This window comes from Ceratotherium simum, chromosome 8, assembly GCF_057802395.1.
Source record: "Ceratotherium simum simum isolate JZ-2026a chromosome 8, ASM5780239v1, whole genome shotgun sequence".
Lineage (NCBI taxonomy): Eukaryota > Metazoa > Chordata > Mammalia > Perissodactyla > Rhinocerotidae > Ceratotherium > Ceratotherium simum.
In genome coordinates this window covers 6,039,867-6,055,232 of record NC_141907.1, presented here as the reverse complement: position 1 = coordinate 6,055,232, position 15,366 = coordinate 6,039,867, and the positions used below count along the sequence as shown (strand labels likewise).

At 51.5% G+C, this 15,366-nt stretch overlaps 1 protein-coding gene across 4 annotated transcripts in view; it reads left to right on the top strand.

Annotated features, from left to right (window-relative positions):
- Positions 1-15,366, top strand: part of EVC (EvC ciliary complex subunit 1) — a 77,550-nt gene that overhangs the window by 21,284 nt on the left and 40,900 nt on the right. For 3 of the 4 annotated variants that reach the window (XM_087434906.1, XM_087434903.1, XM_087434902.1), the window contains exons 6-10: positions 647-745; positions 3,439-3,576; positions 6,038-6,196; positions 10,471-10,687; positions 13,159-13,307. In XM_087434906.1, the coding sequence (XP_087291032.1) occupies positions 647-745; positions 3,439-3,576; positions 6,038-6,196; positions 10,471-10,687; positions 13,159-13,307 (762 nt within the window). The remainder of the gene's footprint in view (positions 1-646; positions 746-3,438; positions 3,577-6,037; positions 6,197-10,470; positions 10,688-13,158; positions 13,308-15,366) is intronic. The other variant, XM_087434904.1, reaches the window with a different exon arrangement.

The window sequence follows — 15,366 nt, the reverse complement described above, 5'->3', positions numbered from 1 at the left end:
ACCAGAAGACCCAGCAATTGCACTCTTGTGCATTTATCTCAGAGAAACAGATGTTCACACAAAGATCTGTACATGAATGATCGAAGCAGCTTTATTCATAACAGCCCCAAACTGGAAATATTCAGATGTCCTACAATAGGTGGTTGGTTAAACAAACTGTGGAGACAGCACCCTTGGACTTTCCTGGGTGTCCCCGCCTATGGGAGGATCCTTCTTGGTTTAGGGGACGTCTCCATCCATCGAGACAGGAGGCTGGAGCGGATGACTTCACACATCCCGGTTCCGTGCAACTGTCCCTCTGATTCTTTCCACAAAGGAGCAGCCCTCTTTGCCTTTTATATTTTCTTGACTTATATGGAAATGGGGACACGCAGGGGCTGGCACAGAGTAGGCCTCTAATGAATGTTTGTTGAATAAATGAATGCAGAAGAAACGAAGCATTTTTCTTTAGAAACTTCTGAAAATGCAATCTGTTATAGGCCGTTGTGAGGATTTATAATCTGAGTTCCTTTTCTATAGCAAAAAGTAGGTGTGTGTGTGTGGAGAGAGAGCGAGAAAAGGGTTATGATGAGGAGGAGGAGGGGGATGGAGGGAGATATCATTGTTTAAACCTTTGTCTTCCTTATATTTCCTTTTCTGGCAATAGATGTTTATTCAGATTTTAAAAATGTGCCTCCTTGACCTTCTTCCTAAAAAGAAGTCTGATGATGAATTATACCAGAAGATTCTTTCAAAACAAGAAAATGTAAGTCTTCAACCTATAGTTCAAGGTAACAAAAATGGTTTATTACAATATATAAAACATAATATGAAACTTTCATAATATAAAACTATTTTTGCTTTCATGTATAAAAATAGTTTATTACAGTATACACTTTTTAACAATATAATTATGTATAAAAGTATGTGTACATTTATATGGTGACTGACAATGTACAACAAAAATTCACAATAAAGAAAAAAATAAAATAAATAAAAATTTAAAATAAAAAAGTATGTATACAAATATAAAAATGGTAATGCATATTATTAAAATTTGGAAAAATATTGGGAGCAGAAAAAAGAGAAAAATGTTGGTCATATCCACTGTTCAAAGAGAAACTGCTGTTAATGTTATTTTCTGCCCAAGTTTGGGGTATTTGTAAATATGTAATGTGTTTATTGGCTATAACTGTTTATGCTAGTTTACATTCTTCTCTCCTCAGTCTTTATACAAAGTTTATATTGTTTTTTGTGCAGCAAACGAGTCAGGGCTTGGAGTCAGACTGGTGGAGGTTGATATCCTGGTTCTAGCTGTCACAAATTCTCGGAATCCCTTCCTTTGTGCAATGGGATAATTCCTGTCTCACGGGTTTACAGAAAGGATAAGAGAAATGTGTATGAAGCACCTAGCAAAGTAACAGTTAGACCCTGAATGCATGATAGCTGCCATCATCCTCATTACCACCACAATAGTCATCTTCATCTTCATCATCATCATCAATATCATTGCCATCATTATCATGTTATTACCGCCACCATCACCACCTCTACTACTGTCATCATCATCTTCATCGTCATCACTGTTGCCATTATCACCATTATCTTTATCATTGTCGTCGTCATTCTTGTTATTGCCATCACCACCGTTATCATTATCTTCATCATCATCCTCATCTTCCTCATTCCCACCACCATCACCATCGTCTTCTTCCTTACCACCACCACCATCATCTTGCACCATCATTGTCATTGTTGTCATCATTCTCGGTACTACCCTCACCACTATCATCTTCATCCTAGACATCATCATCATCCTTATTCCCACCACTGTGACATTGGGGGATTGGGAGGGCATGTTTCTTCTCTACTCTCCGGATTCCATGGGGGAGGATTAATCACTGCATCCCAGGGAGAAGGCGGTACGTCATCATCTTCATCATTATCATGGTCATCATCCTCAGTACTACCACTACCATGGTCATCATCATCAGCCAATGCACACGGTGCTTTTCACACATTATTTTACTTAATCTTCACCACAGCCCTGTGAGTAGCCACTATTATTTTTGTTTACAGCTGAGGAAACTGAGGCTCACTGAGTTTAAATGACTCTCCAATGATAAAAATAATGATAATGGTGGTGGTACTCATAGTATACTAGTAACAGTGCAGCAATATCGTATGGAAAGAATACGAGCTTTGCAGTCTGCAGACCTGGGATCAAATTCCACCTCCACCACTTGCCAATCATCTTAATTATAATAGTGGCTACTGTTGTCTGGCCAAGTGCTTTAAATGTGTACTTTTATTTAATGCTCAGCATAGCCTCAAAACTTCCAGAAGAGGACCAGTGCTCAGAAATGGCAGCTGCTCTTTTGCGAGAAGCAGCATGGTGCCTGCAGTGGGAGAGTGGCTGGCTGGAGTCAGGGGGCCTGAGGGACAAGCCCAGCACGCACTTGCTACTGGGAGACTCAGGACAAAGTGGGCTTCCCATATATCAGGCTCCTCATCTGGAAAAGAACCAGCATTTCTCACTGGTCGAGATGCTGTGAGGATTAGCAGTCACATACGGCCTCGGCTTGGATACTCAGTAGCAGTTTTTCTCACTGTTATTTTTCCTGATGAGCCTGGACCCACACCAGCATTGATTATACATCACTGAACCCAGCTCTGGAGAAAACAGAACTGCCTCCCACACTCCATGTTGGGGTTTCACAGACTCCATACAGAGGGCTTCCCTTTTCCTTTCTGAGTTCTGAATGAATTAAGAAACAAGGAGTCAGGGAGGCAGATACGGAAATGTCAGCTTCATCACTGAGTGAGGCCAGCCTGGAGGAGGTGGCTCAGATGCGAGCAGTCATGGCTTCCTGATACTGAATCCCAGGATATGCTACACTGCCTGCCTCCTGGGCCACCTCAGGCCTCCCCACATGGAAGCAGGACATCTGGGCCACACCAGAGCAGTGGCCTCCCCTGAGTGGTCCATCCCGAAGAAGAAGAGGCTGGGCAGGCTATGCTACTGTGCTCACTTCCTTCTTTTGAATCTGCCAATCAAATAGGGATCACTTCCTCCCTGGGGTGCAGTGAGTCATCATTCCCCATGGAAACCAGAAGAGTGGGGAAGAAGCATTCCCTCCCAATCTCCAGGATGTCATGACATTTTCCAGGACATCGTAAGGATTGAAAGATGCTATTTCATTGTTTTTTAAGTATGGTCTATTTTTTGCAGGGCAAGGGGGGATATAGAAAATAATCCATTGTTCTTGAGGCTCTGTGTTTAATGAGAGATAGATTTTTATCATCAAACCTTAAGTAGGATAACATCCAGAGAATTTAATTACAGCTAAGAAATATTTCATGATAATGTGGTAAAAAATAAAAGCATTTCTTTTTCTAGAATTTAAGATACATTAGATTTCTTCTTTGCTTATTTTCTTTCTTTTGTTTTTTTTTCAGGACTTGGAGGAATTAGAAAAGGGACTTCAGGTCAAACTGTCAAACACGGAAATGCTGGGCACTGGTGATTCTGAATACATCACCCTGGCAGATGTGGAGAAGAAGGAGAGAGAATACTCTGAGCAGCTAATAGATAATGTATGTGATGGGTTTTCTTTCCCATATGAAAACCTTGGTTTCTGGGGCAGTTGAATTGTCGAGATTAAAGAGATGGTCCCTAGAAGCTTGTTTAATTCTTGAATTCCCTGTCGTGTTCTGCCCCAGAGCCAAGGATCCAGTTTCTGAAGTTAAGTGATAGGAAAGGTATAATTAAGGGGCCGAGATTTACAGAGGGAGTCTTTTAAAAATTTTTAAATGAATTCCTCTTGTTTAAATTTTAGATTGATCTTTAATCATTCAAAGCAAAGATTGCTCTAACTCTCTGTCATTACCGCCCTGTGGGTTAGAGCAGATGCTAGCTGCTAACTTCCCAAACTCTAGGCATCACTCATAAAAGCATGTTTTAAATTCCAGAGAGGATGGCTTCCCTTGAAGCCTTTTCCTTGTTGCTTTTGGGTTCCACTACCCCCGTTTGTTTATTATTTATTATTAAACAAACATTTCCTTGTCACCCCAGCGTTGTACTGGACACTGGGGATTCAGAATGAACTTAGACCTGCCCTACTGGAGAGATGCTCAGGCCAATCTGGTGGGGGGCTTTGTGGGTTACAAGTGTTGTGAGGCACAGTGGAGAGAGGAATTCATTTTACCCCAGGGTTAGTTAGGCAAGTCTTTGTGGAAGAAAGGACCATCAGGAGGCTTTTTGAGAGAAGTGCGATGGATGCTGGCCAGTGGGCAGGCAGAGAAGGGAGCCAGGGAGAAGCAGGCAGAGCACGAGAAAGCCAGAGATCTTCCCTGAGGGTTTTCATCTCATACCAAGGAGGTGGGAGTCACTGAAGGTTTGCAGCAGAGGGTTGCTTGCTCCCGTTTCTGTCTTAGAAGGACCTTCAGCTGCCGCGTGGAGGACAGTTAAGAGCTCTTGGGTTAGTTCAGCAGGAAGTTCATGAAGGCAATTGCAATAGGGATGGACAAGTAAGAAAATGTGAGAGAGCTACGAGGGTGGTACATAATGACGTGGTAGGGAGAGGTGTAGAGGTGCAGTCCTACAGAAACCAGGGCTCCAGAATGAGAAGCAAGTTGGAAGGGGACATGGCAAGTTCCGGCTTGACATCTTGAGTTGGAGATGCCTGGGGATGGAGAGCCTCCACTAAGCTCAGGTAGGAGGACGGGAGTGAGGATGTTCTTAGGATGCCATGGGTAAGGGAGGGTTCTCAGCCTCGATTCCTGTGGTCCACGGACTCCCCAAGGCAGTGGAACATCTTGTCCGTGTCTGCATATTTCAGGCAGAGGATTCATAGTTCTTGTAAGATTCTCTAAAGTGTTGGCGACCTCCGAAAATGGAGATGACTCTGGTCTAGGAGTGTGTGTGGGATGGGTAAAGAAAGGAGCCTTGATGGGATGAGCTGCTGACTAGAGGCAGATAAAGGGTTTGCTGAGCTGCAACAAGGCCCCAGAGATGAGAGACCAAACTTTGGAAGAGGTGCCAGTTCATACAGGTGTGCACTTTCCCCGGCGGTGCCCAGCCTCTGGGCAGGGGCTGGTCAGATTGACTCAGTTTTAGGTTGACATTTCTTTTCGCCTAGGAGTGGGCTAACAAGATCATCGTGGGCTTCTGGGCCACTAACCCTTGACCCCTCCCTTGCCCTGTCCAGCAAGAAGTGTTCATTTCAGCGTCTGAGAGACGGAGCCAAGATGGAGAAAATCATAGCAGGGGGTGTTCAATGGACCAGAACCAAATCTGCCTCTCCTTAGCTCTGTGACCTTTGACCAATGACCTGACTTGCTGAGCCTGTCCCTTGTCCTCCCAAATATAGATTTCTTCTAGAAATAAAATATGTGAAGCACAGAGCCTGGCATATAACCTGAGTGCATAAAGGAAAGATGTTAAGACTCCTGGTGTCATTGTTCTCACAATGACGCAAATTAAGCCTCTGACTTTCTAAGCTACTTGGTGATTCCCAGCTCTGCTCCTGATGAGATAGGGGAAAAGGAAAAAGATTTTAAAGCAAAATGTTTTCATGGTCAACATCATCTCTGCCATATCACTCTTTTGTACTTTTAGGATAATAACTAATATTTAAATGACCATTCATGCTTTTATTTTCAGGACATGTGTAATCCCTTTTAAAGATCGAGAAGCTGTAGGAGCACACACTGTCGTATTTCATGCACCCCCCCAGGCTGCAATCATGGCCTGTTTAAGAGTCTTTAAGCTGTTTAAGCTGGTGATCTCACTGTGCCTTCCCTTCTTATCAGCCGCGCATTAGTGTTTGCTGAAAAGCCGCCTTGAAACTGAATGGCACCTAAAAAAGGAACAAGGAGGAACCTCTGCGGAACGCGATTATTGCCGAGATAAACTTGCTCCGGATTGTAGAATTATTTAAAATCTCAGCCTGTGATAGGAATGAATTGTAATTCCCAAGCATGAACCATCCAGCTTTATCACTTTCTTAAATAAGTTTTCTCCCCCCATCTCTTGCATCTCATTCTCATTTCACAGATGGAAGCTTTCTGGAAACAGATGGAAAACATCCAGCACTTTCTTGTGGACCAATTTAAGTGTTCCAGCGCCAAAGCCCGACAGCTCGTGATGACTCTGACGGAAAGAATGATTGCTGCCGAGGGGCGCCTGCGCGATTCTCAGGATTTGCAGGCTCTGGTAATGCTGGGGGGCGGGAGGGAACCGGAGGATATTCAAGCTAGAGATGTGGAATCCGGGAGCTTGAAGTGCCACTAGACATCGAGTCGAACACCTTCTTGTTGTAGATGGGGGTATAGAGCGCAGAGAAAAGCAGTGAATCCATCCAATTGTCCATCCATCTGTCCATCCGTCCATGTGTCCATCCATTCCATGAGTGGAGGTGCTGGCCAGCTCCGTGTCACTGCAGCACAGCGCTGGTTCTCAATCCTGGCTGCACATTGAAAGTATCTGAGGAGATTTAAAAAGTACTGATGCTTGGTCCCAGATGGGTCCCCACCCCAGAGGTTCTGACCGATTCAATTTGGGGTCTTCAGAGCTCCAGGTGACCAGGGTGAGCAGTCAAGTTGACGCCTGCTGGTGTGGACGGAGCTTTGGTGTGCTCTCCTGACTGCCCCATGAATCGCCTGGGGAGCTTTCAAAAATGTCTGTGCCCGGCTTCATGCCCAGAGATCCAAGCTGATGGGTCCAAAGTGGAGGCCCTGGCATCGCTAGTTTTAAAACTCCCCAAACGATTCTGATGTATAGCTGGGGATGCAAATCACTGATATAGAGGAATCTGCAAATCTGACTTTGAATCTAGGCTCAGCCACTTGAAGCTGTGTGATCCTCACCTGGGTGTGTAACCCCTCTGAGCTTCAATTACTCTGTTTATAAAGAGCAATCCTAGGAGTTGCCACAGACAAGGCCCAGGGAAATGCCTGGTGACCCGTAACACCCTAGTCGCTGTGGAGTTCTCTGTAGTCTTGTCCATGGGGCTTTGGTCTTGTCCTGCTGTGTGCAAGCCCCAGGGCACTATGCACCCATTTCCCCTTCCTCTTGGGAACTTGGGAACTCATGAATTACATTCCAGACCTGTGTACCCGCCCAGGTTACACCTGACTTAGAAACCAAACCGCCGGCAGCCACCCTGCCCTCAGCTCAGAGACTCAGCTCCTCGGACCCCTGGAGCAGGCCCTGCAGACCTGGAGCGGGTCCCTGCCGCTTCTCCACAAACCGCTATGCTCCAGAGTGTGGTCTTCTGACGAGCAGCATCAGCATCACCTGAGAGCTGGTTAGACATGCAGAACCTCCCCACCCCCTAATGAGGATCTGCATTTTAACAAACTCCCCAGGTGCACACAGCTGTCTGAGAACTTTACATGTTTTTGCTCATCACGTACACGCATAGTCTCCTTTTCCTCCTGGGCCCTGCTAGAAGACAGGCACGGCAGATATTTTATTCACAATGAGCAGAAGAGCTGGCTAAGCGGCTCGCCTGGGATCTGGATCCTTCCTGTCTATTGGCATCGCTGAGCCTGGGCCCTCAAGCTTCCTGGTTTGCCATGCTAAGCCCCTTTGAATTAGATTTTAATTTGATAAGACTGGCGATATTAATGCATTAAAGAAGAAAGACTTTCTTCCTTTTATTCCATTTTTTTTCTCTTGATTTAATTATTTTCTGTCAGCAGGATATTGATGCAGAAAAAAAAATGTATCCTTAGCTGACTTTGGCCCAAGTATTAACCAGTAACTTCCAAATAGGAAGAGGGAAAGAATCATCCAGATTATCACTATGCCCTTTTTTTACCCAACATTTGATGGGCACCTACATTCTGTTATAGAATGTTTGCCACATTCTGTTATAGAAACAGTGTTGCAGACCTGAGCTAAAAACCTTGGCTCATACCACAGACCTGCCTGTTGCTAGCTGTGTGACCTTGGGCAGGTTACTGAACCTCTCTGTGACTCGGTTTCTTCATCTGTAAAGTGGGGATCAGAATCGCACCTGCTCTGAGGGTGTGAGAGAGTGGACAGTACCTTAGGCCGTTAGAGCAGAGCCTGGCACGTGGGAAGTGCTCAGTATGTGTTAGTGTTAGACTCCTGCGGGCCCCAGGTCAGCGGGCAAAGTGGACATAAACAGATCATCAGAATGATGCGAGGGAAGGGCTACAATCTACGCACAGAAGAGGGTGGATGACCTCTGCCTGCATCCTATGTACCAAAAAAAAAAAAAAAATGTAGCTCTGTATCTCGGAATATGTTGATGATGAACTCCTGAAGAGTTTAAGTTCTCGGTCTGGTGTCTGAGCACCTTGGCTGGGGCGTTGGTCCTGGAACGCTCACGTGGCATCCCTGACTGTCAGAGCTGGAAGAGCCTGGAAAGGGCCCTAGAGGTCATCAGAGCGCATCTCTTAGGACATTGGAGAAGAGCCGTGTGGGGACTTGCTGCATATAATTATGATAACAGCTCACATTCATGACCACTTGCTGTTTTCTGGCCACTGTTTTAAATGCTTTATATATTTTAACTTATTTAATCCTCCCAGCGGCTCTGTAAGGTAGGGGTCAGGTGAGGACACAGTGCCAAGGACGTGCCCCTCTGAGGGTGGGCCGAGTTTGAGCCCAGGCACGTTTGAGGACACTGCCACACTCCCAGAGCAAGCGGTGGCCCCTCGCCTTCCTCCCATATACCCCTTTGCTCCTGTAGCCTTCCATCTGATGCCCCTCTGCTCGGCTCACCTCTCTCCACTCCTGTCTCTCTTGGAATATAAATCGAGAGGTTGCGCTGTGACTACTGAGCTGCGGAGGCCTCGCCGTGTTGCATCAGAGGGGGCTGCAGTGGACGGTGGGCACCCCTCTCCCCCAGGCCATCCTGCCGGGCCCCTGGCGGAGCAGAGCCTTCCCGCGCCCACACCGGACACTTAGCGGTTATCCTCTTGCGCCCTCTAGCGGTCAGGACCTGACTGCTGACAGGTTTGTTTAATTGGACGAGAGGAAGGTTTAAGACCGCTGTCCCTGGGGCTAGTTATGTGGCCTTCCGGAATAAACCTCAATGTTCTTGTGCGTAACTGGGGGATCGTTATCCTTGCCCCGTTCACACGATGTTACAACACAGGCCAGTGCAGCTCAGCAAACCATGAGACCCAGGGCTGGCAGTGGGTGGCTCAGGCACGGCCCCTGTCTTCAGGGGCTTCAGTCCAGCGTGGGACTGTCCCTTGGGATTAGCTCCTTAAAGACAGAGGCACAGGAGCATGGTGCAGCGAGGAGGGGGCGGGGGGGTGGGAAAGATCGGGGAAGGCACCACACAGCCTGTAAGGATGAGTAGGACCTGGCCAGGCAGGGGGCTGAGAGGAGGAGGCAGGGAGGGTGTTCCAGGTGGGGGGCCCCGTGTGTGCAAAGGTGTATGGGACAGGGCTGGAGACTAAGCCAGGCCTGGTCCTGAAGGGCCTTGTGCACCAAGCCCAGGAGTTTAGACTTGGTTTGAGGGCAGTGACTGGAGGGTTTGGGCCAGGGGACAACAGAGCCATGTCTGCAGCTCTGAGAGGCCCCGTCTGACATGTGGGGGCAGAGCGTAGGCGGTCAGGTGGGAGGCTGGGAGAGCAGAGGGGGAGCTAACCGAGGCAAGACTGCAGGCCTGGTGGGTGGGACGGGGCTGAGGCTAGCTCAGGCCTCTGCCCTGCCAGGTGGCTGGTGGGGCCGTCCCTGGGGGAAGGCATCCTCCCTCTGGGCCGCAGGGCTGCAGCTTTAGTGTGATCCCTGTGGACGCAGCAGCGCCCCTGCTCATTCCGGCGTCCTCACTGTCATTCAACAGCGGGCCTTGAGCATCTGCTCCCTGAGACATGAGGACTAGCGATGCAGACCTACAGGATCCGCCTCTGCCTCTGGTCAACATTTGCTGCCTGGAGGAGGCATCTTTTCCAAGAGTCTGTCCTAAGTGATGATAACGTGCTAGGACAGGGCAGGGCCTGTTCTAACGTTGACCCTGAGGGTCACTCTTAAAGTCAGTCTTACCTTGAAAATCTCTTAAATCCCCGGCACTCAGGTATCTGAGGCTCAGAAGCCGAGAACTCCTGGAGCCTTGACTGTTTTCCCTTGTGTTTCTCTTCCCGGGCTGTTGGGGCCAGAGGCCCGATTAGACTGGGGAGGGATGGCTATAGGAAAGGAGGATTTTCCCCTTGGATCATATGCATATATTGGATTCCTTCCCGGAAGAGCGTCTGGGGAGCACTCACTGTGTGCTGAGCGCTCTCCATGTGTCGCCTACTGTCAGCCTCACCACGTCCCACGAGGGCCGACTTTGTCCCCATCTGAGGAGCAGACACAGGAGGCTCGGAAGGAGAGCTGCTTCGTCCGTGCTCTGCTTGCAGGGAGGCGGGGGCCCCAGGATGGGGCCCTTTGTGTTAACAGAGCCTCGTGGCCGAGTGCTGACCCTGGATGTCCCAGCCCGCTGTCCTATGTGTTTCTCTTCTCAGGACGCCCTGGAGAGAACAATGGGCCGGGCGCACATGGCAAAGATGATCGAGTCCCTGAAGCTGCAAATCCAGGAGGAGACCAAATGCCGACTGGCGGCCATCTCCCGCGGCCTGGAGCTGCCGGCCGCCGAGGGGAGGCTGTCGGGGCGGCAGAAGGAGGAGCTGCTGACGCAGCAGCACAAGGCCTTCTGGGGGGAGGCCGAGCGCTTCAGCAGGGGTGAGCAAGTGAGGCCGTGGTGCCCTGGTCTGGGGCGCCGTGCTTCTGGGGTCCCCTGTGCTGCAGGTGTGGGGGCCAGGGTGGGGGGCGGCACTTGCCGTGTCAGGAGACGTGGAGCAGTGCCCATGGGACCAGTACAGGCGGAGGTCCCAGTTCTGCACTCGGAGACCGGTCGCTTAACTTCTCTGCACCTCGCTTGCCTCTCTGTACAGCAGAGTTAATCAGAGCTGCCCTGAGGTCAGGGATCGCCTGCTCCATTTAGTCCTGTGACTCAGGCTGGGGGCCCCCAGGGTCCTGTAGCAGAGCCACCCAGAACAGGCAGAGGGCATAGGAGGGTGGAGATGCCCAGGAGTGACACAGGCCTCCCAGCTGCAGCCCGCAGCCCCGCACGAGGCACCGGGCCCTGCTCGGCGGCAGGGTGGGCGAGGGCGGGCAGTGGTCGAGCGCGTGGGGCAGGAGAGGGAGCCTGGAGGGCTCGTCAGTGTGATCCAGGGCTGCACGTGCGCCTGGGGCCTGCGTGGAAGGAGAGTCGAGGCCTCCCCGTGTGTCAGGCGGGACGCCTATAGGGCATGCAATCCGTGTGCCTAACAAGTTCCCTAGCAGGTTCTGATGCCCAGACAGGTCTGGACACTGTAGGACCGGGGAGTTGGCTTGGGCGGCCATGACAAGATACCACAGACTGGGGCCTTGAACAACACACATTTGTTTCTCACAGCTCTGGAGGCTGGAAGTCCAAGGTCACACTGTGCCAGCCGATTGGGTTCCTGGTGAGGGCCCCCTTCCTGGCCTGCAGACGGCCGCCTTCTCACTGTGTCCTCACGTGGCAGAGAGCCAGCTTTCTCGAATCTCTTCCTCTTCTTATCAAGCACTAGCCCTCTGGGATTAGGGCCTCACCCTTGTGACCTCATTTAACTTAATGACCTCCCTCTAGGCCCGGTCTCCAAATGCAGTCACTCGGGGTCAGGGCTTCAGCATATGAATTTGGGGGGACAGTTCAGTCCATAGCACCAGGTTTCCATTGTGGCCAGTGACCTGGTCCTCCGCAGACGCTCACCCTCTGCCATGCCTGCCCCACTGCCCTTTGGAGATGGGTCAGCAGGCAGGCACTCGGTACTGGGACCTCAGGACTCCAACCCAGCCATTCTTTGTGTCACTTAGCATCTCAGCTTCTGTGACCACGTGGAAGCCTGCTGTTGGCTGGAACTCCGGACCATGTAGAATCTGAATGCATCTGGCCTTGGGGGTCATCGCACACGGTGGCCTGGGCTTTACCTGCGGGAAGAGGCCCCAGCAGCAGAGAGTGGCAGGGATGGGGTGGCGAAGCAGCCCCCATGGGTCGGGATCTGTTGAACTTGGACAAGACAGGGGAGGCGAGGAGATGGTCGGGGTGGAGGGATGACCCTCGGCAAAGAGAGGACTTGGTGTCTCCTGGACATCTGGCCACACTCTCCTCTTTGGTGCCAGAGGCTAAACGGAGTTTTAGATCAAACCCAAGGAAATGTGCTAAGTATACTCTCATCTAAGTGTAGAGGAGGGTATAACATGTGTGTGTGTGTGTGAGAGAGAGAGACGCTGGAACAAACATCTGCAAGGACTGCAGACCCTTTGTGACCTGGCTGTCACTTAACTTCTCCAGCCTCTTCACTCAACATCTCCCCCAAAACCCGAGTGAAAAGGATCTGGCTAACTTCTCCATTGTCTCCGCTCCCAGGAGGGCCGCTACCCACCCTCCTCCTCATCCCCACCACCCCGTCCCTCATGTAGGACGTAATTCATTCTCCCTCCACTTTTATAGTCCTCCCTGGACTGTGAGCAAACTGAGAGGAGGGCTGGGTCCTGGTCCCCCGTAGACCCTGGTGCCCGGGGCTGTGCCTGGCACGCTGCTGGGGCCGAGTGACCTGCTGGGGCGAGGGATTGTTTTAGAGCCCAGCCCTTCTCGCCCTCGGTTCCCCTTCCCCAGCACACAGAGGACCTTGCCCGTGGGTTCGCCCTCCTTCCTGCAGCTCGGGGCCCTCTCCTGGTCTGCTGATCTGAGAACTCAACCTCGAGGTTTTCTCATCTCAACACTGTCTCCCTGCAGACTCAGCCTCTTCATCCTCGTGTCCCGCCTGTCCCTCCCTGTGCCACCTGTGCCTCCCTCACACCCTTTTCCCCAGGAGAACGCCTCTTGTTTGTCTCCTGCTCAGGCTGGCAAGTCCTCTGCACAGCAGCTAAATAAAGCCTCTTGTGGCGTCCTGAGCCCTGGGCCCAAGGGGAAGTGGGGGTCCCTCCAAATAATGAGGGGCCTTGGGCTTTAAGGGACCAGGGCCTCCTAACGCCAGCCTTTTAGAAGCACATATACCTGAATGATCAAACTAAACAAAATAGAATTTGCACCTAAATTTCTCACCCTCTTAGTGCTGGCGGAAGAAGCCAGTGGGGTTTTGGCAGGAGAGTGACCTGCGGTGTCCTGTGGCCTGTTTCAATTCCAGAGTTTGTCCAGCGAGGCAAAGACTTGGTCAAGGCGTCACTGGGTCACCAGGCAGAGGGGATGGCAAAGCTCACGCGGGCCCAAGAAGAGGAACGGAGGAGCTTCCTGGCCGAGGCACAGCCGACCGCCGACCCAGAGGAGTTCCTCCAGGTGACCCTGCTCCCGACTCACCCCCACATCGGTGGGCACGGCCGTCCTGGGAGCGGCCATGCTTATTGGGTGGGATGTGGCCCTGTCCCCATTAGCCAGAGGCTTTGACATTGTCAGACACGAGGTCAACTCCTTACCTTCTACGTGTCAGCCCAGTCACCTTACTCTAGTCCCTTCAGCCCTGCGTCCCTGGCTTCCTCGTAAGCCAGAGACAAGCGCAGCACCACTCTCACTGGGCTGCTGGAAAGATGATTGGGAGAGTCCGTGGAGAGAGTTTCGCACAGGCCTGGCACAGGGCAGGGTCTGTATGGATGGCAGCCAGCATGCGGTAGCACCAAGAGGGTGCTGTGTGGACCAGAGGGGACAGGCGTGTCCCAGGGTGTAAGGCAGGCTCACACACACAGGGATGGGGCCCTCGCTGGGTCGAGTGGCAAGTCCAGGGGAAGGGAGGACCCTCCGTGTGGGCTGAGTGGCCAGGACCAGGGAGGGGGCCAAGCTAGAAAAGCCCACGGTCTGGGATGGGGACAAGGAGACCCGCAGGAGGACAGCGAGCAGGATGTCACCCTCCTTGACGGAAAGGAAATAAGCTGGTGCCAGCACAGGCTGGAAGGACCAGGGCTTGCAGTTCTCAGAGAGAACAGAACTCGGCCTTCGTCCTCGGTGTTTCCCGGCTAAGGGGCGGTGGGACTGGGGAGGGGCTGCTGGTCTGCCGCCATCCTGCACGGTGATCGAGCATTCCGGCCCTGGGGCCAGCCGGACCTGGGTTTAAACACTGACTCTGCTGCTAACTAGCTGAGTGACCTTGGGCACATTGCTGACCCCCCGGCCCTCAGGTTCCTCATCTGCACAATGGGAATAATAGCCCCTGCCTCATGGGGTTGTTGGGACTCCGCGAGACCCAGTAAGGGGCAGCCATGGCCCAACTGCTTCTCTGGCTCCTTCTGCTCTGTGTTAGCATCTGGTGCAGCTCGTTTCGGCTCTGCCGAGGGGATAGAGGGACAGTATCTGCATCCAGGCCGGGCCTAGAGCATAGGCAGGGGGCCCTCCCTGGGGGCCAGCATGGTGGCAGCAGCACCACTCCACTGAGAAGCCAGGGGAGGGACCCCCGAGAACAGAGGAGAGGCGTTTAGGTCCCTGGTCCAGCTGCCCCTCCCCACTCAGGGAGCCTCCTTCCTGGGCCCGGGCCTGGGGGTCCTAGGGTTCATCATAAAGGGACAGGGCTGTTTCTGTCTTTGAGAAGACCCATGTGCAATCAGAGGGAGAAGATGGGATTATCCAGCTCTTCGTTACTCAGGTTTCAGGGCCCTTCTCCCTGCCATCACATTGCTCAGTGCGAGTCCTGAGTGTGGAGAAGGTGATGCAGTCAGCTCTGCGTCCCAGGACCTCTGCACAGGGCAGGCACACGCTGATGTTCAGGAGACGTGGGAAGAAGGAAGGAAGGGTTGAGCACATGCATGCATGAATGAATAAATGAACAAACAGACGACTGAACGAAGAGATGATTGAATGGACAAACGAATGAATGAATGAGCAAATGAATGAATGAATGAGTGAGCAAGTGAATGAATAAACAAATGAATGAGCAAATGAATAAATGGATGAACAAACAACTGAAGGAATGAATGAATGGACAAATGAGTGAACACAAACTTCCGCCCCATGCTCGTCCCTCCCTCTTCTGGTCCCTGCCCTGCCCTCTCAGCTCACCTTCCACTCCAGGCCCCCATCAAGGCCAGGCGGATCCTTACTGCCCTGTCACTCCTGCTGCTCTCCCTGAGCCCGCTTTGCGTTGGCTTTCCATCTTCCCCCCCGGGGAACCCTTGCTTGTCCTTAAAACTCAGCTTGCATGGGGGATTTTCCCCTGTGGCCGCTCCCTAAGAGGATCCCGTCCCTCTGTGGTTGTGCCCCCCGTGGTTGTGTCTGGGGCGTCTGATGCACCCCTGTGTGTGCCCCGTCTCCCCACCGCTCTGCTGGGCTCCTCAGGGCAGGGCCCAGCCACGTGGTCAGCGGGGCCTGGCTGGTCACTGACTGCACTGCTCTCTAATGTCTAGAGTGCATC